At 39.7% G+C, this 23,652-nt stretch overlaps 1 protein-coding gene across 3 annotated transcripts in view; it reads right to left on the minus strand.

The window, feature by feature from the left end:
• LOC101739351 (uncharacterized) overlaps nucleotides 1–23,652 on the minus strand; it is a 98,947-nt gene that overhangs the window by 4,126 nt on the left and 71,169 nt on the right. For 2 of the 3 annotated variants that reach the window (XM_062669125.1, XM_012697857.3), the window contains exon 2: nucleotides 12,265–12,321. In XM_062669125.1, the coding sequence (XP_062525109.1) occupies nucleotides 12,265–12,315 (51 nt within the window). In that variant the 5' untranslated portion in view covers nucleotides 12,316–12,321. Of the gene's footprint in view, nucleotides 1–12,264; nucleotides 12,377–23,652 lie in introns of all 3 variants that reach the window. The other variant, XM_062669124.1, reaches the window with a different exon arrangement.

The following is a 23,652-nucleotide window of genomic DNA, read 5'->3' on the forward strand; positions in this document are numbered from 1 at the left end:
ACATTGAATTAAATTAATGTACGTGAAAAATAACAGACAAGTGAACGGTTTACTGATGGGACGTGTTGTAATCCTCCATAGGTAATTAGCACCATTCAGCCTATTTTGTCTGCAAGCTAGTTCCGGATTGAAGGATGGGATTACCTTTATTTAATATAAATGAAATTTAGACGTCCTGTCACAAGTTGAGTAACGTGAATGGCGTGTATGCCACTTAACACCGGTGTGCTTAGTGCGACTTTTTTAACTTCTCGATCGCGTAAGGTGAACATAAATTTGTGTGAAGTTGGAACAGCGCGAAACGTACAAGCGAACTAGCGGCAAATGAAGGGAAGCTGTTCCAACTCCATACAAATTCAGCTTCTTCTTTTTTTCCTATCTATGCTGATAGCCTTGAGAGGCTATTTCAGCTTCACCCTAACGTGTGTAGGTGAGCTCACGGGGCTCAAGCCGGAGTGCTGCTAACACTGACCCTAGCAAGAGCAGTGCTTCGCAGAATCTACCACCGGATCGGAAACGCGACGGCGAGAAACTCAGTGGGCTCAAATTCAGCCGTGAGCTTCAGCCGTGAGCTCGTCTTCTAATATATCATCCTCATCCTCCTAATTATATTACTTTTTTAATACCATTATTAAGAGTAAAAAAAATCTAGTATTTCGTTTTATAAAACTCAATGACTGTGCATTATTCATTTAAAATATACTTTAAATATTTTGGTCAAACGCTATGAACATTTGTTTTCTAAAGAAAATTATCCTATTTATTTCAACGTCCTATTCTGTAAAAATATATTTCATCATTACCTTTATGTGTACATAATATATAGTATATAAGTATAATATAACTAGCTTGCATACAAAACACACACAATTCAATCAGTCAGTCGTTCTTGGCAAAGGAAACTCTAAAGTATTTGAAAAGTCGTAAATAAATCCAGTGACAATAAAAAACTCGAGACTATGCGTTAAAAGTAACTTCAGTTATGCTTATGACTTGCAAAAATCGTAAAATCACTTTAATATATTTATACTTGACATTTATCATACATTATAATGATGAGATTAGACAAAATTTCAAAAATATATTTATGACTTTCGATAGAGCGACGGAAAATTTTCTTGTTTTTAGTGGTTAGCTTTCACTGACGTACGACGGGTCGCATAGTAAATATTTTATATAGTTATTCAATACGACACACTGACCCTTTTACATATTTCACTCAGGCTTATAGATAAAGTTATAGGAATATATTTCGAAAAGTGAATTTTTAAATCAGCTTTACTAAGTTTACGATTTGTATTTTCATATAATTTTGTTTCTTCTTTATTTTTTCCTCAAGAGACTCATAAATGTAATGAGTATGCAAAAAAATGATGATGTGATTTCAGTTCAGAAGAAATTGAAATATCTATTCTATGAAATATTATTTTTATTTTTCGTATTACCCGTATACATGAGGGTCCACGGTCTTACTGAGGGTACATAAAAATTGTGTTGCTAATGGCGGATTTAATGAGAAGCTAAAACAGCTTACTTACATAAAAAAATAGAGGAATCGCACACAATTTTGAAACGATCGTGGCCTTAGGGATAAGATGTCCGTTCGGTGCATTCGTATCTAACGATACACTTATACTACTTTTTCAATGAAATGCGTACTTAACAAATGCTCTTGATTGATTTCCACGGTGAAGGAATAACATCGTGTAATAAAAATCAAACCCGCAAAATTATAATTTGCGTAATTACTGATGGTAATTAGGACCTCTTGTGTGTCCGCACGGGTAGGTACCACCACCCCCCCCCCCTATTTCTGCAATGAAGCAGTAATGCGTTTCGGTTTGAAAGGTGGGACAGCCGTTGTAACTATACGTATGAGATCTTAGAACTCATATTTCAAGGTGGGTGGCGGAATTTACGTTGTAGATGTCTATGGACTCCGGTAATCATTTAACACCAGGTGGACCGTGACCTCGTCCACATACCAAGTAAAAAAAACAAAATGAAAACAAAATACTGTGAGATCAGAAGACGAAGATGATTAAATTACACGTGTTTTTAGTATTAGCTTTCATTTAAATAGACACGCGTTATCTTATCCAAAAATCTAAAAAAAAAACATAGAAATCAGCTCTAAAACGAAACTATATTTGTAGTCGGAGAACCGACCAAAGATATTCAATTTAGGAGATCATCCCATTGCATTAAAAAACATGACCTTGTTTCCTGTAACCTAGTGCTCTTCAACAAAAGACAATAGCAAAACTGCAACCTTCAGCGCCAGCGTGTCATCAACTGACAGAGCTATTGCATTTTTGCAGCAGTAAGTACAACAAGTTAACATCACAGACTTATCAAGTCCATCACATATACCGATTACATTCTAGAAGATTCCCTACTATCTTCCCTGTACCAGCTATAGTTTATTATATGTAATAGTATCCGATAGCTAATTTCAAAATATTTTAGAACATCAACGACTCCAACGTAGGTACTTAAATTAGCACTTCATTGATTTAGAAGATTTTCTCCAAACATCTTGAACATGTGAAAGTTGTTCATTCTGGTTCCTCTTGATTTAAATCATCACAGATTTGAATGTTCCACTTGCCCATATTCTTTCATAGAACAGGTTATGTAAAGCCACGACAATTCTTAGATTTCGGTTAATTTGATGACAGTTACTGTTTCAACAATGCCAAATCCAAATTAATATTCAAGCTCATTCAGAAACTCTATTAAAAATCCAGTTAGTTATTCGAAAAAATGAATAAAGAATATGATTAATTATATTATCGTATTCAGAAATAGAATTGCACAAATTAACAGTTACTGTTACCTTATTTTTTTTCTCCTACCTATGCTGATAGCCTTGAGAGGCTATTTCAGCTTCACCCTAACGTTTGTAGGTGACCCCACGGGGCTCAAACCGGAGAGTTGCTAACACTGACCCTAGCAAGAGCAATGCTTCGCAGAATCTACCATTGGATCGGAAACGCGACCCACTGAGAAGATCCGGCGAGAAACTCAGTGGGCAGTTAATTCGCTCGTCGAGCCCTTCGTCGCAAGCGACGGGTTCGACGAGGACGGTGACCGGTGCTTGTGGTGCCTAAAAGCACCGTTAATGGATCAAGAGGAACCGTAATGACGTGCTTTGAGCGACGTCGACGGCTTACCATTCGTACTGTTACTACCACAACAACAAAAGTATGAACATAAATCTTGAAACTTATACTACAAACATAAATATTAAAATGTTTGCTACAAGCTACACGTGTAAGCATTACACGTAATGTCAGAAAGTCAGTTCGACCAAAATTTATACCCAAAAATTCAAGTACACAATAAGAGAATGACAGTGCATTTTCAATATCCCATCAAAGAAGTACCACAATCCTCGTCGTATCTGAAACTTTATTGCTCTTATTTGTTTAGCTCGGAGCTACGAAATTAGAAAGTATTAGAACGGACGCATACGAGTTTTTTTTTACGATAAAGATTTATGAGAGGGCTTCATAAAGGTTCGGTTGAATCTGTCGATGATTTGGGATCGAATTTATTGTGTTACTTGCTTTTAACTTTGAGCACTGCAAAGTACAGTACTTTACAAATCAACCAATTTTATTTTATCGTGTTCTCTATCGACATTCACATTTGGAATCTTCGCGCACTAAATACACAAACTGAGTGAAGTAGTTAATAGCGTGTCAATTATATTCGTTGAATGTGTGAGGTTGAGTTTGCGTAATTACTGGTGGCAGGACCTCTTGTGAGTCCGCACGGGTGTAGCTACCACCACCCCGCCTATTTCTGCCGTGAAGCAGTAATGCGTTTCTGTTTGAAGGGTGGAGTGGCCGTTATAACTATACTGAGACCGTAGAACTTACCTATCAAGATAGGTGGCGCATTTACGTTGTAGATGTCTATGGGCTCCAGTAACCACTTAACACCAGCTGGGCTGTCAGATCTTCCATCCATTAAAGCAATAAAAAAATATTTGAAATGTCTAATTGCAGAATTTCTATAAATGTCCTTTAAAACTGCCTCCTAAGCTTAAATTACGTAAAACGAAGTTGGTGGTAAGTGATAATTATTGACCTTAAGACCTCGGGCGTTCGGGCAAGCGTCTGGACGAAAAGAGCAATCAAATTGAATATTTTTTTCCACATACCCATAATACGAACCTGATCAAAATGGAGAAAGTTTCTCAGTCGAAGTTTTATCTTGATTATAGTAATTATCTAGTCCTTCAATCAACAAATGTTTCGTTCCACAAGCTGTATGTAGCAGAGTTGAATAATTGTAAGTAAATTGATTTTGTATTTGTGCTTTATCTCAGAGGCAATTCACTAACCCTGTTTTCCAATTACAGCACAAGATCGCATTATGCGGCATAATGCTCAACGTTGAATGTTCCAACTGCAGCAACGCTTCGCACAATCGAGCGCTCTCAAAAGTAATGTTTGTGCGTGATGCGTTTTTATTTTTTAATTTTTATTGCTTAGATGGATGGACGAGCTCACAGCCCACCTGGTGTTAAGTGGTTACTGGAGCCCATAGACATCTACAACGTAAATGCGCCATCCACCTCGAGATATAAGTTGTAAGGTCTCAATATAATTACAACGGCTACCCCACCCTTCTGAACCGAAACGCATTACTGCTTCACGGCGGAAATAGGCGGGGTGGTGTTACCTACCCGTGCGGACTCCCAAGAGGTCCTACCACCAGTGATACGCAAATTATAATTTTGCGGGTTTGATTTTTATTGCACGTGCAATCGATACCAACATAACAGACAGACAATTAACAAGTGTTTTTTCTTTAAATTGGCATTGATCGAAATTTTGTTTATATTATCGTTAGTAATATTATTTAATGTTGAAAAAATTTTTAAGGCTTTCGTGTCGTCATAGTTTCTTAAAAATAATCAATGTTAATTAAAACTGTGCTAACTTAGCGCACTCTGCTGATGCATTTGAAAACTAATTCACGTTCCAATTAAGCTTCAGCATAATTCGGCATTGTGCGCCACTGAGCACGCATTATGTCGCATTATGCTCTGTAATTGGAAAACTACCTAGATGTACCGTTACGATAGTATTGATCTTGAATAAAAATTGGACAGTATAGTACGTTATATACTGGTTAAACAATAAACATAGATATAGCTTACATTTTACAGTAAGCCGATTAAAATCTCGCTCTTCATTTATTCAATTTTCAACTCCTAATGTCTCCGCTACCTCTATCATGATATATAAATGAAAAACCAAGCAAACTCTTTAGATGACAAACAATTCTTTCGATTATGGCCCATTCTGGACACTGGCCAAATCATCCTGAAACAGTTTGGATAAGGTCCAAAGTCACCAATACTTCAAAAAAATTTAGTGATATTAATGCAGTTTCCAGGCGACAATAGTTCCGATAATTAAGTTAAATATGGTATTTTCTTCAGTTTTGCCATTTAGTAGACATAATTAAAAACACCTTTGCGGCTTAATCTTGCTTTTTTTCTATCAGAAATAAAACAAATCTTTACAGTTAAAATTACTAGTAAGATAATTTATAGTTCACTGGTAAGACTCAAAGACGCAGAAACTCTTTGTGAGATTTCGGATACAGGAATTAACACCACAGAGGTAAAAAGAGGTGAGATGCCTACTGAGAGACCCAAAGTTCGTCCGCAAATAACAACAGATCTAATTTCCCTGATGATAGGAACGGCAAGTTTTTGAAGAGGACCGAGAATGGAAGCAAGAGTGATTTGGAAGTCTCAGCCCAAAATTAAGGGTAGTGGTTCATGCGAAATCTAACTTCAGTATTGTAAAGTTAAAGCATTTGATCTGGCGTGAGCTGTTGCTCCGCTAAATCCAAATTTGACATTTCCTTGTCGAATGACACCAAAACCTCGTTCAATTTACTTAATTTTCAATAAAATGAATGTCTAATTAACTTCAATATTGGTACATGATCAAGAAACGATGACAATACAATGTGGTTCCTAACCTGGTTCTGACCAGAAATACTTGAATTAAAAAAATTAAAATAAAGTGTGTGCAGTGTGTTTTCTAAATTTTTTAAATAAATTTATGATTAAAGTTCGGAGTTGGACAGTCATGGCATACCAAATGAAATAAAGACGTGTGAATTCAGTACAATTGTTCAATAACAAGTGCATTGTGTCAAGTACAGGTCGTTGCACCTTATAATTTACTTTGCTTCGTTTATCTATAACCCTCTTTAGACGAAATAGTATATAAATAATTTAAAAAAAAACCTTATGCCTAAAAACTACTTTATTTAAAACTTCTGGTGTTTCCAGATCTTATTGGATATACATAAATACATGTATAGGAAACGTAATGTACTGTAACCAAAATTATTGTGATTTTATTGTGACCAGTCGACTTATAGCTATCGAGTTGTAACTACATATATGAATGTGCCTTTGGACGAGAAATGAGTGTTCTAATTGATATAATATTGCTGAGATAGGTCTTGAGATAGGTTCTGCTATTGAAATATTTTCCGCATTTGGCAAGTGAGCTTGCAGGCCTTCTGATTAACAATAACCATCGCCGCCCTTGGTCATCAGCAAGCCAGTGGCTATCTTGAAACTTCTATGAAGACTTATGAAACCCGCTTGAAGACTAAACTTGTTTATTAGTGTCCCTAAGCCTGTGACAAAAGTAGTTAAAATAAGTTGATTTAAAAAAGTAATAATGAAAAACATGAATAAAAAATTATCAACGCAAAGTTTTTGTAAGATATCTAAATATTTTAATTTTAGTGTATTAATTTATTCTGAACTTAAAATGAATATAACAAACAATTACAACTATGTTCCTAGACTAAGACTACTAAGACTTAGTAGTAGGTCAATGCCCCCGGCGTACTGATTTTCCTTTCATCTTTATAGTCAAGTTGACAGCAACAATACATTTATCTGTGTCAGCATTCAACAACAAACTTGTAATCTGTTAGGTTCGCAATAAATGGGGTATTTTGTTTTTAAATTTCTGATGATAGCCAGAAATAGGTACGGTTAGGACATAATTTTAAAATTATTTCACTAAAAAATTATTGACTGTAAGTTGGGTAACTTGGTAATGTCACGAAAATTCGATGATAGCTGTAATGGTCTTACAATAATATTTTTTTAAGTTATATCTCTTTTAGTGCCCTCAGTAAAATAGAACAAAGGGAATTTTTAGGCCGTTTTAATGTAAGTATTGTTTATGAGTAAAATTATACGTCAATAAATAATTTCTGTGAGTATTGAGTTCTTAAATTATTCAAATAGTCTAAAGAAATATCTTGTTATGTGCAACTTCATACGTGCATTAAAACACATAGTAAACACACATACACACATTAAATTACAGTAGTGTACCATGCATAAAAAATATTGAAAATTCAAATTCCAAAGGATTAAGAATTCCAAAGATTTAAGTTAATCAGGACTATATTCGTTTCTCAAATTTGTCCAGAATCGCGTTTAGCGATGGTATCGCCGTTGTATGATTATGTTATATTTATTTGTAATTCATTATGTTCAGGTTGAAATACTGAAATTGAGACTATTGCTGCTATTGCTTATATATGCTCTGAGGAATTGTTCGAGATGATACCAGCATCTCGTTTTTACCATCGCACCGCCCGCCACCGGAGTAGAGTTCATCCATACTACCTGGAGCCACTGCGGTCATCCACAGTGCGTTTCCAGAGATCTTTTTTGCCACGTACCATCCGGCTATGGAATGAGCTCCCCTCCACGGTGTTTCCCGAGCGCTATGACATGTCCTTCTTCAAACGAGGCTTATGGAGAGTATTAAGCGGTAGGCAGCGGCTTGGCTCTGCCCCTGGCATTGCTGAAGTCCATGGGCGACAGTAACCACTCACCATCAGGTGGGCCGTATGCCCGTCTGCCTACAAAGGCAATAAAAAAAAAAAAAAAAATATATATATTTGAAAAAAATATTATAAAATACGTTTTTATTGTACATTTAATTACATGTTATATACATTCATAACAACAGACTGTTTAAAAGTTTTAAAACCACAGCTGCTCTTGTTAAATACGTCCACAGATATTTTCTTTAATTTTGTTTAAATCTTATACAATATTCAACTATTAATCATATAATTGAAATAAACGTAAACAAATTTGAATCGAACGTAAATGGTATTTAGAGTCAACTTCTTGAAACTTTCGATATGTGTTGTAACAAGCAAACTTTTAATTGAGCCGTACGCGATTTTTAAACGAGACAACAATCGCTTCAACATTTATGGTACATTAATCAAAACCATAAACAAATTGACGGGCAGCCGACTTCCGGCGGCGCGGTAATTGCGGATAATTACAGATACCGCAAAAACTAAGGTAAGTCAGCAAAATAGTGTGTCGTGAGCAGGATATTAAAACGATGTGTGTCGTTGCTGTAGGTCGTCAGGTGACCGGGCTATCGGGAAAGCGGCTCTCAACTCTTTCCACCATTGTCATAAATCGGTCCGAGTTCTGTTTACTACTGAACCTGTCTACTGAGTTTCGATATGTCGACGTCTTCATACGTTTAGCTGTGACTTGGGCCGTTATTTTTACGACTAGCGGCCCGCTCCGGCTCCGCTCGGGTCTTTAACAAAAATTTCAACGATATTTTATTTTTTTTAAATAAAAGAACACTTATTGCATAACGATAATAGTTAAACATGCCGCGACGCTTTTTGTAAAAAATAATGTGTTCTACAAAGTCGTAGTACATTATTTTATTCTATCATCAATAGTTTTCGCAGGGCACGCGATGTAAATATTATTTTAGGTAATTTCTTTACACCTTGGGTTACATTATTGGGGTTTTAGTAAGAATACCTAATTTTTTTTCAAAAAAGATTATAGCCTATGTCACTCGGGAATAGTGTAGCTTCCAAACGTTGAAAGAATTTTTCAAATCGGTTCAGTAGTTTCGGAGCCTATTCAATACAAACAAACAAATCTTTCCTCTTTATAATATTAGTATAGAAGTATAGATTAGTTACATAGTTAGTAGTTAGTATTTACTTGTTATTTCATTTAGAATTAAAACCGATGATTATCCCGCGCGTATCTCTGGGTTTAACTGTCATTTTATTTGAAGACTAGGCCGGTTATATTAAGTACAATTGAGATTTTAGCTTGAGCGTCCTCTTAGTTATGTTGTAGACAGTGGTAGACCACCTAAAGAAGTCAAATGATAATAATACATATTTTCTTGATTTTTTATTCATCTATAAAATTGTCGCTTTTAGCAGCCCTGTTTCAAGTTTTGCTTAGCAAAATACTTCAACACGACGATTTTAATTAAATGTGTAGAGAAAAAGAGAGAACATACTTTATTGCACACCAAAACACAATTAGCATCAGAAAACAATAAACAAGCAGATACGTTTGTACTATAGGTGGTCTTATCGCTAAAAGAGATTTCTTCCAGACAAACTTTTAATGTCCCGAAATTCTGGACAGATAAAGATGAGGTAGGTATGTTGCGGTGTACTATTAACAACAGATTATTAAAGAAAATACATACATACAATAAATAGATATATACCGTTAAATATAATATGAAATCACCACATGATTTATGTATGTATGTTAATTGAAAAAAAGTAGTATGAAAATTATTCTTAAATTGAACAACCTCATTTATGTGGTTCTCGTAAAGAAAAATCTCTGTGAAATCAATGCAATTTACTTCGATTCGCGGAATTGAGTCGAACAAAACGTTTCCATGGTTACAATGTCTTGTTTTGTTTTACCCCCTCGCCGCCTGCAGTAAGATAAACAGGTAAACGATGCTAGCGGAACCAACCTCGTCTGTCAGTGCAGTGTGTCGTCTCCATATTTGGGGTTGCTGCCCGATAGCCGGATTCGATTTTTATCACGATATTTTTTTCCATTTGATTGAAGCATTTCTGCAGTTTTAGATTATTTTTGTTAACGAATATAAAGTGAACACAGATTCAACCGTAATTACCTAAAATTACACGATAAATTGCTAACATGATTTTTATCACGATATTTTTCCATTGGATTGAAACATTTCTGCACTTTTAGATTATTTATTTATAACGAATATAAAGTGAACACAGACTTCAATTTTAAGTAAAATTACATGATAAATTGCTAACTTGATTTTTATCACGATATTTTTTTCCGTTTCATTGAAGCATTTCTGCACTTGTAGATTATTCATTTTTAACGAATATAAAGTGAACACAGACCTCAACCCTAATCACTGGTGGTAGGACCTCTTGTGAGTCCGCACGGGTAGGTACCACCACCCCGCCTATTTTCCGCCGTGAAGCAGTAATGCGTTTCGGTTCGAAGGGTGGGGTAGCCGTTGTAACTATACTGAGACCTTAGAACTTATATCTCGAGGTGGGTGGCGCATTTACGTTGTAGATGTCTATGGGCTCCAGTAACCACTTAACACCAGGTGGGCTGTGAGCTCGTCCATCCATCTAAGCAATAAAAAAAAAAAAAAAAGTAAAATGACACAATAAATTGCTAACAGCATTATGGTTGATTTAAATTGTATATTTTTGTGTGGACGGATTTACGAACTCTCGGCCTACTGGAGCCTATAGATAAACATTCATCACAACATGAATGTCGCCATCCACTTTGAGACGTCAGGTCGAAGTTATAATTGTATTTTTTTTCCTACCTATGCTGATAGCCTTGAGAGGCTATTTCAGCTTCACCCTTTTAACGTGTGTAGATGAGCTCACGGGGCTCAAACCGGAGTGTTGCTAGCACTGACCCTAGCAAGGGGAGTGCTTCGCAGAATCTACCACCGGATCGGAAACGCGACCCACTGAGAAGATCCGGCGAGAAACTCAGTGGGCTGTAATTGTATTATACTGCCCCACCCTTTAAAGCGGGCACATTACGCGGCAGAAATAGGCAAAGGGTTGTTGCCTACTCGTGCGGGCCCACAAGACGCCATACCATTAGTATAAATATATCTAACCAGAGGAACGACTTTCTCGATTAAAAAACGATATTGTAAAAACCGATACTCGACATTTATGATTTCAAGTGGCATGTTGTAAGCCCTTTAGAGGTAAATATCAAAGATTGAACACGTGCGCAGGACTAGTATGTCAACAAATTCTCGGACCCGAGTGTGACAATAATAGTGTATAAAAAAACTTATTAAACAAGTCGTAGTAGCCTAAATGAAAACACACCAGGTCCATTCGTATCGAATTGCGACTTAACCCTAGTGTTCGCATCACAGTTATAATTACCAATACATATTTGTAATGAAATATGTATTTAATACACGTTTACGAATAACTTCTAGGATGAAAGAATAACAACGGTAATCAAATCAAACCCGCAAAATTTATAATTTGAGTAATTACTGGCAGTAGGACCTCTTGTGGCCCCCCGCTCTTCAAACCGAAACGCATTACTGCTTCACGGCAGAGATAGGCGGGGTGGTGGTGCCTGCCCGTGCGGGATCATAAGAGGTCCTACCACCGGTAATCTAGCAATAAAAACAAAAAAGACCGAACTACGACTAATCGTTATCGCTTTCCTACAGGAAATCGTAGCAAAAACGTTACCTATGCTCACGAGTTGTTAATCGAAATGTGCATCCGAGATAATCGACGTTAATCGATTATAGTAATTTAGTGAAAACTCAACGATTCGATAGCAGCCGACAAGTGATGTACCTTAAACGGAGCTACTATTAAAAATCATTAACTTTCATATGAGCGCCGGTCTACTTTGGGTCTTGTTTCGACTATGCTTTGTGTTATAGACTTTTAATTATTCAACTTGTAATTAATTTTTTTGTAAAGCGAATGAATCACTACTTCTGCCGTGAAGCAGTAATGCGTTTCGGTTTGAAGGGAGGGCAGTCGTTGTAACTGTACTTGAGACCTTAGAACTTATACTTCCTTTACTTCATCAAATTTCTGATTTTCATTTTATTTAATTTAGTTTAATATGTTATCAATCTATTATAATAAATTTAATTTAATTAAGATAAAATTTTAAAAAAGATTAAAAAATTTAATCCGACTTAAACCCGATCGAGGCATTTATGATAAATATAGAAATCTTGAACTTCTTAAACAACGATAAACTTGCTTTCTAATAGAGATTAGGCCAAAATACCTTAAAATCTTGTCCGAACTTATGCTATTTGTAAATTTAATGTGAGATTGAAACAATAGATTTCGTTTAATTAAATTATTCCTTACCATATGCAGTATGAGTAGAATGCCTATAGTGAGACCTCTTCTTAGCCGCATTCTGAACTGTGAACAAGTATAGAAACAATTAAATTGTTGGCTTAAAATACATGCACAGCACCTATAATATAGCATAAGCAATGTAATTGAACACAATTGAAGTTTTAAATAAATAAAAAACACTATTTTATTGCTCTATAATATAAACAATATAAAATAAACAAGTTCTGGTTTTTTACTGGTGGTAGGACGTCTTGTGAGTCCGCACGGGTAGGTACCACTACCCCGCCTATTTCTGCCGTGAAGCAGTAATGCGTTTCGCCTCGAAGGGTGGGGCAGCCGTTGTAACTGAACTGAGACCTTAGAACTTACATCTCAAGGTGGGTGGCGCATTTATGTTGTAAATGTCTATGGGCTCCAGTAACCATTAAACATCAGGGCTGTGAACTCGTCCACCCATCTAAGTAATAAAAAATAAAAATAAATTCAAGGCTGGCTTGGAATGTGTCTTGGTGTCTAATTGATTAAATTGTACATATATGTCTCAACGTGACTGCCGCCATCCACTTTGAGACATGAGGTCGAAATCTCGCTCTGCCAATCTTCAATTTTGAACGCATGATACGTAAGCCTGAGAGTCAGGATGTTACCTACAAGGGCGCACAATACGTCTTACTACCAGATAACCTTAGTTGAGTGCCAAACTCAGTCGTATAGAAAGTTGAAGTCACGCTTCGGAACCGAGAAACATGATATTTTTACATTTTGAATGTAAAATTTAAAACCGAACTATTGACATACTTGTTGGCAATGCACGAGGTCTTTAATTTAGAAAGTTGGTACATAATTTATTTGGAGTCAACTTTTTTGTACTTAGGGAGGAATTAGTGACAAACCGTGTTCAAACAGCAAACATGGCCTGATGCAGTTCTTTAACTGGTCTTTGGAAATATTTAAAGCATAATATATCTTTAACTAAGCGTTTTGTGAGATTGTGAGGCTGTAGTTGAGATTGACTACTTTTATGGTATGATTTTTTATTTTTTTTTAACACCTGAAAACCTCTTATAACTAACCTGAAGATAGAAAAGTCTAGATTTTTTTTTTTTGACAGACGCGCTCTACAAAAATATTGAAATTTTAACGAACAACACTTTAGTCGTCCGTGACCAGGAAAGCTGTAAAGTATTTGAAACTTCGTAAATAATAAACTCACAATTAAAAAACTCCAGATTAAAAATTAAAAGTACTTTTGGTTATTGTTTCATTAACTATTTAGAGTTGCAGTCAAAATAAATCTCGAAAATTAGTTCATTAAATCGAAGAAAGTGAGAGTGAAATCGATCTTACTTAATTAAATCTTAGATAGAATTAAATCAATTTTGTATAACATTATACAAAACTGTTTCATATTTTTTAGGCGCGTGACTTATGAATGTAATTAATACAAGAACTAATTATGAAATAAATTGATATTCCAATCGAGGTATTGCAGGCCTAAATTGCTCTAGAAATTACTCGAATAACTAAATAGATGACATAACTCATCGTAATAATAAATAACATGTAACAACACCCTTTATAAACAATAAAGTTTATGTGTCTAAAAATATAGCACTAGACGGGTTAGCTGACACAATAGTGGTTATTGAAGTCCATAAACAACTTAGCTTGAGAATACTTACATAGAACTCTTAATTGTATTGTGAAAAGGATAGCCTTTACTTTGGCCGAACAAATTCTTTGTAGCAAAAGACTAGACTGAGTGTCTAAAACTAATTAGTATCTAACCAACAATCGGTATGGTAATTAAAGAAGACTACAAAATTATTGTCTGCGCAATTCAAATAATTAGGTACGATCATAAATAATAGCTTTTATTGAAACGGATAATCAAATAATAAAACACATTACCTCCAGTAAACATTTACAAACGAAATCAAAGAGCTCGCTTCGATCCAAAACTTTTCCTTTCAAGCTCGTTTCTAAGTAACAGGGATTCCGAGAGTAGGGTCAGCACAAATTCAACTAACTTGTAAATTTTCGACAAGTTTGTGTAACATTTTGAAGGTCCTAATTTCAAAATTCTAATTTGAATCCCTCTTAGCTTATCAAAGTTAGTAAAATCGTTGAATGGATTTTTTTGTATTACTAGAAATAATAGTAATTGTTAAGTTTTTTGTAATCAACCCATGTTTAGTATGTAAACTGTGTATCGGACCGGTCATCGTTCTCGTCGAATCCGGCGCTTGCGACGAAGAGCTCAGCGAGTAAACTAACCCACAGACACAACCAACTCAGTTTCTTGCCGGATCTTCTCAGTGGGTCGCGTTTTCGATCCGGTGGTATATTCTGCGAAGCACGGCTCTTGTTAGGGTTCGTCCTAGCAGCGTTATCAGTTTTGAGCCCCGTGAGCTAACCTACTAGCTCGGTGACGCGGATATTGTAACTCTAGACCATCAGCTTAGATAGGAATAAAAAAAGGGTATCGGAAACATTGTGATAGAATTATAATACAATTGTAACATTATAATAGAAACATTGAAACAAACAACAAAGCAAAGTATAAATTCAGTCTTAGAAAGGACATGTATGAGCGGTCAGACGGACAACATGCTCTGTTAAGTAATGAAACTAAGTAGTCTACAAATTCACATTTTGCACTAATTTATGATATCGCAAATATTTTCGTACAGTATTCACACCAATAAAGAAATTCAAGAATCGCATTCAAATTTGGTCACCCTATTAAATCGTCGACAAGGTAACGACAGACCTGTTCACCCTTGAACTCGAGTTTCTAAGGAAGCGTGGGTCGGGGAAAATTCACGCAAAGATTCCAATCTCCCTTAGGTGATTCATATTACGTATTTGCCTGTTGATTAAGGAACATCTCAACGTCGAACAACAAGATATAATTCATTTGAACAAACCCTGTGAATGTTTAATACAAATGGTCAAATTTTATATATATTTTGGAAAAAGCTATTTGTGAAACTTTAATATAATTATAATTTAATAAAAAATAACTTAAAACCAAGATCGTTATATGGTAGATAATTATTGCAATGATTAAGATTGAAAATAGAAATAAATTAATTATTTGTACACCTTTTGTAGAATCACCTCCAATTATCCTATCAGATCCATCCAACGTTGTTATTCATACCCGCGGTTTAGCTAAATTGCCGTGACGAAGCGGTCACGGTGTGCTCAAGACTTTCCCTTTATTCCATATCTAATAGCTTGTGAATCATGGAAATCGTTCAAGTCATTAGTTTTCTCTACACAAGTATAATCTAATTCTGAAGGATTATTTAGACATAGTTAAACAACAAAACCACCTACAAAATGTACCTACGTTTAATTTTCCAACGAAATTGTTGCAGCAAAATCATTCGCACATTGTTTCCATTCAATTTTAAGTACCGACAAAAACAAGACCCAGCTTTAATTGGCAGGAGCGAAAGTAAAGCTGCAGGCACACTCGGAAATTTTAATCACCAAATATTTTGCTTGTTCCTGCCTGACAGGTTGGGCTTATGGGCAAGTAGGCCATGTGACTGGGAGAAAGTGTAAGAGCGGTCGGTTTTTGCGACAGTCCGAATATTCGATAATTAGAGGGTGTGGTGTGCCCCCGGCTTGATGTTTTATTGGCAGGTTTCTCGCTCTGAAGGCGGTTATTAACGGATCAACGGCTGCTGGAGCATGTCATTAATTTTATTAGCCGTCGCGGTGTTCTTTATATTTTTTAAATACACTTTTGGTGCTGTTTTGCGGTTCATATATTACGTATGTATGTATGTGCTAATTGATAACTTCCTAAATTTATTAAGTTAACAGTTGGCTTCGATCAGCCTTAGTGGTCAGATCTGCCAATTGGATAAAAAACCATTCTAATCACAACATATCAATGTTATCTTAAATTTACTGAAAGCACATCATGCTATTAATTGAATTGAATCAATAAAAGAATAATTTGTTTCAAAGTTTGAATTTTTGAAGTCAATATATTGAAATAGTTTATTAGGAAATATAAAACGAGCTCCTCAGTCTTAATATTTCGAAGGGGCAGTTCCTAAATGTCTTAGACAGCACAAGCAGAACATATAATAGTATTCCGATAGAGGCACCCGTCACGCGCGGACGTGCTCATCGACCACTCGATCGCCCGGCCTTTGTTCGCCCGGCTTTTGTTAGCCCGGCCATTGTTCGCGCGGCCTGTGTTCGTGGTACATCTGCCGACTAAGTGCTCTTCCTGGAAGTTTTTATTTGTTTTGTTTCCTTTTGTTATTTCTGTGTTCGTGGTACACCTGCCGACAAACTCTCTTCCTGGAAGTGTTTAATTCCATTTCTTTTTGTTATTTCCGTTTTGTTGTGATTTTTCTTTGTCCTGCAGTAATCGTGCCGCATCGCCACCTGTGTTCAATAGAACCGCTCAGGTCCGAGAAGTTGGGGCCTCGCCGCAAGGCGAGTGTTTTCTAAGACCCAGGGTAGCCCCACCTGGGCATGTAGACATCATGGACGCTGTATTTGCGGAATTTCTCCGGCTTCGCTACCCAAAGCTCACTTCCGAGTTTCAGGCCTTCAAGGCCGATCACACTGCGAGCCCTCTCGTGGACTCCACCGAGCTCGCTGCTCCTGCGTCGCCTGTACCTGCGTGCAAAGCTTCTGCATCGAGCACCGCAGCCTCCGTCGTGCCTGCCGTTCCCGCGTCGCCTATACTGGCGAGTAAAACTGCTGCGTCGTCCGCCGTGGTCACCGTTCCAGCAGCGCGATCATCCGCGGCCTCCGTCGCGCCGTCCAAAACACCTACTCGTAGGTCACCTGCGCCCGCCTCCTCGTCCTCCGACTCTGACTCGGAGATGGAGGTCGACCTCGCTCCCGCCTCATCGACGGATGGATTCACCCTGGTGCAAAAGGGTAAGAAGCGTGCCACGGAGTCTCGAGTTCCCGCGGCCGCTAAAATTAGCAAAGCCGCGAACGCGTCGCGCCCCCGCCCTCAGACTCCCGTTGCGCCTCCAGCCCGTGCCACTCCGTCGCCGCGTCCGGTGGCACAAAATAAAGCCCAGACCCCTCCCCCGGTAATCCTTCAAGAGAAGGCAGCTTGGGAACGAGTTTCCCTGGCCCTTAAGGCCAAAAATATCAATTTTACGAATGCCCGTAACCTCGCGAACGGCATTCAAATTAAGGTTCGAACATCCGACGACCATAGGGCCCTCTCTTCTTACCTCCGTAAGGAGCGTATAAGTTTCCACACATATACGCTCCAGGAGGAGCGCGAACTCCGTGCCGTTATACGTGGCATCCCTAAAGAGTTGGATGCCGAGCTCGTCAAGGCCGACCTTCTCGAACAAGGCCTACCGGTTAACTCCGTACACCGCATGCACACAGGCCGCGGAAGGGAGCCATATAATATGGTTCTCGTCGCCCTCCAGCCTACCCCCGAGGGTAAGCAAATATTCAACATCCGAACGGTCTGTAGCCTTTCCGGAATCGCCGTCGAAACCCCACACAAGAAAGGCACACCTAGCCAGTGCCATAACTGCCAATTATACGGGCATTCTTCCCGTAACTGTCACGCGCGCCCCCGATGCGTCAAGTGCTTAGGCGATCACGCCACGGCCCTATGCACTCGCGATCAAAAAACCGCGACAGAACCGCCTAGCTGCGTCCTGTGTCGAACACAGGGTCACCCCGCAAATTACCGCGGATGCCCCCGAGCCCCGAAAATAAATCGCCGCGTCGCCCGCCAAAACCGCCTCCGAGCTTCCGGCCCAGACATCAAAGCCTCGGCACCCTCTGTGTCGCAGGCTAAGCCAGCGTTCGTTCCGGCGCCGGTGCCCAGTGTCTCGGCCTGGGCGAAACCGCTGCCGTACATGAACACGGCTACAACTCCCTCCTCCGCGATTCGTCCCGCCCCCGCGACTCGTCCCTCTCCCGCGACTTGCCCTCCGACCGCGTCCGACAATCTCGCTTTAGCGATCGACTTCTTTCAGTCGATCAACTTTGAGCGCGTTAACGCTTTGGGCGACGCCATTCGCTCTGCCTCCACTGCACAACACTTTATCGCCGTTGTGCAAGAATACGCCGACGTATACGCGTCATTAAATACGTACGTCCTCCCCTCTCTCCGCCGGTAATCAATGGCGTATATAAGTAGAACAAAGCCCCTATCCGTAACGATAGGATTTTTTAACGCTTACGGTCTCGCAAATCAGCGTGATCAGGTTTCTGACTTTTTGCGTGACCATCAAATTGATATCTTTTTAGTGCAGGAGACCCTACTTAAGCCCGCGCGCCGTGACCCTAAAATCGCGAACTATAACATGGTCAGGAACGACAGGCTCTCTGCTCGTGGTGGTGGTACCGTCATTTACTATAGAAGAGCCCTGCATTGCGTCCCACTCGATCCTCCCGCGCTCGCTAATATCGAAGCATCAGTGTGCCGAATCTCACTGACGGGACACGCGCCGATCGTTATCGCGTCCGTTTATCTTCCACCGGATAAGATCGTTCTAAGCAGTGATATCGAGGCGCTGCTCGGCATGGGGAGCTCTGTCATTCTGGCGGGCGACCTAAATTGTAAACACATTAGGTGGAACTCACACACCACAACCCCGAATGGCAGGCGGCTTGACGCGTTAGTCGATAATCTCGCCTTCGATATCGTCGCTCCGCTAATCCCGACTCACTACCCGCTAAATATCGCGCATCGCCCGGATATACTCGACATAGCGTTATTAAAAAACGTAACTCTGCGCTTACACTCGATCGAAGTAGTTTCAGAGTTAGATTCAGACCACCGTCCCGTCGTTATGAAGCTCGGTCGCGCTCCCGATTCCGTTCCCGTCACGAGGACTGTGGTGGATTGGCACACGCTGGGCATCAGCCTGGCTGAATCTGATCCACCATCGCTACCGTTTAGCCCGGACTCTACCCCGTCTCCTCAGGATACCGCTGAAGCCATAGACATCTTAACGTCACACATCACCTCGACATTAGATAGGTCATCGAAACAAGTTGTAGCGGAGGACTTCCTTCACCGCTTCAAATTGTCCGACGATATTAGGGAACTCCTTAGAGCTAAGAACGCCTCGATACGCGCCTACGACAGGTATCCTACCGCGGAAAATCGTATTCGAATGCGTGCCCTACAACGCGACGTAAAGTCTCGCATCGCCGAAGTCCGAGATGCCAGATGGTCTGATTTCTTAGAAGGACTCGCGCCCTCCCAAAGGTCTTACTACCGCTTAGCTCGTACTCTCAAATCGGATACGGTAGTAACTATGCCCCCCCTCGTAGGCCCCTCAGGCCGACTCACGGCGTTCGATGATGACGAAAAAGCAGAGCTGCTGGCCGATACATTGCAAACCCAGTGCACGCCCAGCACTCAATCCGTGGACCCTGTGCATGTAGAATTAGTAGACAGTGAGGTAGAACGCAGAGCCTCCTTGCCACCCTCTGATGTGTTACCACCCGTCACCCCGATGGAAGTTAAAGACTTGATCAAAGACCTACGTCCTCGCAAGGCTCCCGGTTCCGACGGTATATCCAACCGCGTTATTAAACTTCTACCCGTCCAACTCATCGTGATGTTGGCATCTATTTTCAATGCCGCTATGGCGAACTGTATCTTTCCCGCGGTGTGGAAAGAAGCGGACGTTATCGGCATACATAAACCCGGTAAACCAAAAAATCATCCGACGAGCTACCGCCCGATTAGCCTCCTCATGTCTCTAGGCAAACTGTATGAGCGTCTGCTCTACAAACGCCTCAGAGACTTCGTCTCATCCAAGGGCATTCTCATCGATGAACAATTCGGATTCCGTACAAATCACTCATGCGTTCAACAGGTGCACCGCCTCACGGAGCACATTCTTGTGGGGCTTAATCGACCAAAACCGTTATACACGGGAGCTCTCTTCTTCGACGTCGCAAAAGCGTTCGACAAAGTCTGGCACAACGGTTTGATTTTCAAACTATTCAACATGGGTGTGCCGGATAGTCTCGTGCTCATCATACGGGACTTCTTGTCGAACCGCTCTTTTCGATATCGAGTCGAGGGAACCCGCTCCTCCCTACGACCTCTCACAGCTGGAGTCCCGCAAGGCTCTGTCCTCTCACCCCTCCTATTTAGCTTATTCGTTAACGATATTCCCCGGTCGCCGCCGACCCATTTAGCTTTATTCGCCGACGACACGACTGTTTACTATTCCAGTAGAAACAAGTCCCTAATCGCGAAGAAGCTTCAGAGCGCAGCCCTAGCCCTAGGACAGTGGTTCCGAAAATGGCGCATAGACATCAACCCAGCGAAAAGTACTGCGGTGCTCTTTCAGAGGGGAAGCTCCACACGGATTTCCTCCCGTATTAGGAGGAGGAATCTCACACCCCCGATTACTCTCTTTAGTCAATCCATACCCTGGGCCAGGAAGGTCAAGTACCTGGGCGTTACCCTGGATGCATCGATGACATTCCGCCCGCATATAAAATCAGTCCGTGACCGTGCCGCGTTTATTCTCGGTAGACTCTACCCCATGATTTGTAAGCGGAGTAAAATGTCCCTTCGGAACAAGGTGACACTTTACAAAACTTGCATAAGGCCCGTCATGACTTACGCGAGTGTGGTGTTCGCTCACGCGGCCCGCACGCACATAGACACCCTTCAATCTCTACAATCCCGCTTTTGCAGGTTAGCCGTCGGAGCTCCGTGGTTCGTGAGGAACATTGACCTACACGACGACCTGGGCCTCGAATCAATTCGGAAATACATGAAGTCAGCGTCGGAACGATACTTCGATAAGGCTATGCGTCATGATAATCGCCTTATCGTAGCCGCCGCTGACTACTCCCCGAATCCTGATCATGCAGGAGCCAATCACCGTCGACGCCCTAGACACGTCCTTACGGATCCATCAGATCCAATAACCTTCGCACTAGACGCCTTCAGCTCTAGGAGCAGGCTTAGGGACCTCGGTAACCGTACTCGTCGAACTCGACAAAGAGTTCGCCGTGCAACCTAACCCATGAATCAGCTCGCTGAGTTTCTCGCCGGATCTTCTCAGCGGGTCGCGATTCCGATCCGGTAGTAGATTCATTCGCGAAGCAGCTGCTCTTGAGCTGTTAGGCCTCCTTCGGAGGCGCTCGGGTAGCTGTTAGCAAATCCCACCCCTCCTGGCTGAGCCTTTGCTCGCCCACCTGTCCTGGTGAAACTGGAAAGGCCTCCGGGCCACCAGTAATCCTTCAATCATAAAAAAAAAAAAAAAAAAAAAAAAAAAAAAAAAAAAAAAAAAAAAAAAAAAAAAACATATAATAGTAGCCCATTGCAAGATATAAATTGGATCTGCTCGGGCAAAAGGTTATCACCTTACATGCCGCGATTGCAGGGTGGTCAAAGAAACATTTTTGAATACAAAAACAACTTCATCCTAGTTTTTCCAACCAAGCATTTGATGCTTGACAGAACTCGAAAGCTCAAGGGCAACGGGGAACGCTAGCTTTTGTTGATCATCTCACGAAGGCCGGACTGGCGGTTATTGACTTCACAACCGCCGAAGTCAGTCTGTACGGAGTCTTTCTAGCAATCATAGTCAAAGAACAAGTATTTCCGTTCCCTGGAACGAATTTCGGGACTTGGAGAATGGAATATCTGGTTGCTTCACAGCAGCAATAGGATGTAAGATATAGGGTGAAGGTTCATGACTCGCTCGCTGCCTTACAAAATTTGACTCTAATTTCAATAACCTCATGACAAGATCAAGTACGATTTCACTTGCTTTCACAATGAGATTTCATTCAACGAAATAGTTATTGTTATTTTTTTAAACAACATTAATTATTACTTACAAATTCAATGCCAGTTACCACGGTCAACGACCTATTCAACGCTAAATTAATAACAAAAAAGAACTCATATTTAACCAAAAATAAAGGAACTTTGCTTCTATGCGTTCCCATACTTACAGTGGCTCACCTATTACTAGATGTTTTCAAGACTCGACTAAATTAAAAATACTCCCACGTGAACATCGCCTCTGTGCATTTGAAGGGTCATCTTATGTTGTACGACATGAACTTTCACTTAGTTGATTACACCGGACCTCCGTTCAAATATCTCGAATATTCTTAATGTGTTTGAATGTTGATAATCTTTTACGATTATTAAATATAAAATTCAGATAACTTCTCTTCAAGAAAATTATAGGTTTACCTTATCATGTTTATCTTCTTTAAGATATAAAAGAATTATGTATTATCTAAAATTATATTAAAACACCCATTGGCTACCATAGATACACATGTAGTGCCTAATTTTTATTTTTATTAAGTATCACTCGGTTACGCTCTACTGCGATTATAGCTGTACATATGAAAATTATTAAAAGATACTAATCTTGTTTTAGATTTATGCTACAATGACAGCAACCCATTCTGAAAGAAGTACATATAGATCGAGTTCTGCAAACGACGGCCCCAAGTTCGAAGTATCTTCTGTATTAGGAATACATTTTTCACAAAGATACTGATTCCGACTGCGATTCTACTCAGGATACAGTAGTCTCTCATCATTCTCCTGCCCTTCTCCCAGTCAACATGTTTTCTCCTTCCATACTTCTCTATCATATACCATTTCTTCGCTCACTCCTTTCTTAGGCATATCGTCTTTCACACAATCCATCCGTTTCTTCTTAGGTCTATCTCTTCCTCTATATCCTTCCCCATTCATAGTTAACATTCTCTTACCAACCTAATTTTCATTTCGTCTCATCACATGTCCATACCATCCCAAACGCGCACTTCTCAGCTTCTCTGTCACAGGTGCCACTTTCAGACTTCCTCTAACATATTCATTCCGTATTCTATGCATTCTCGTTACTCCACACATCCATCGCAACATTTGCATCTCTGCTTCATGCAATTGCCGGACAGCAATCAGGACATCGTAGTCTCTGCACCATTGAAATTGTTGCACGCTTCTCAGATTTCCAATGTTCGTCAGCGACGGTAACTAGTTATTGCCAGTTGCCAAGTGTACCTAAAATGACATTTTAAAAGAAAAACGTGACAATTAAAAAATAAATAAAGTGATTTGCGAATTACGAATCTTCCTTTTGAATCTCGAACTAATTTCATTAGCTAATATATTTTTTAAAGATATTGTCGCAATCATTATATTTGTTTACAATAAAGCGGAAAAACAGTCTAGTTAAGGTCTAGACCGTGTTAGCGCAGCGTACGACGTATCTCCGGACTAGATCTGAGGGCGTTGAACCCGCGCACGCGCAGATCAACGAAAACGAAAGCAGATTGCGACAATGTGGTCCAATACGCGTGTAACATTGTTATTACTTCGATTAAAGATTCTGTTGTTTGTTATATGAACAAAACAAAATGTAA

The sequence above is a fragment of the Bombyx mori genome, chromosome 6 (assembly GCF_030269925.1).
Source record: "Bombyx mori chromosome 6, ASM3026992v2".
NCBI classification, from domain to species: domain Eukaryota; kingdom Metazoa; phylum Arthropoda; class Insecta; order Lepidoptera; family Bombycidae; genus Bombyx; species Bombyx mori.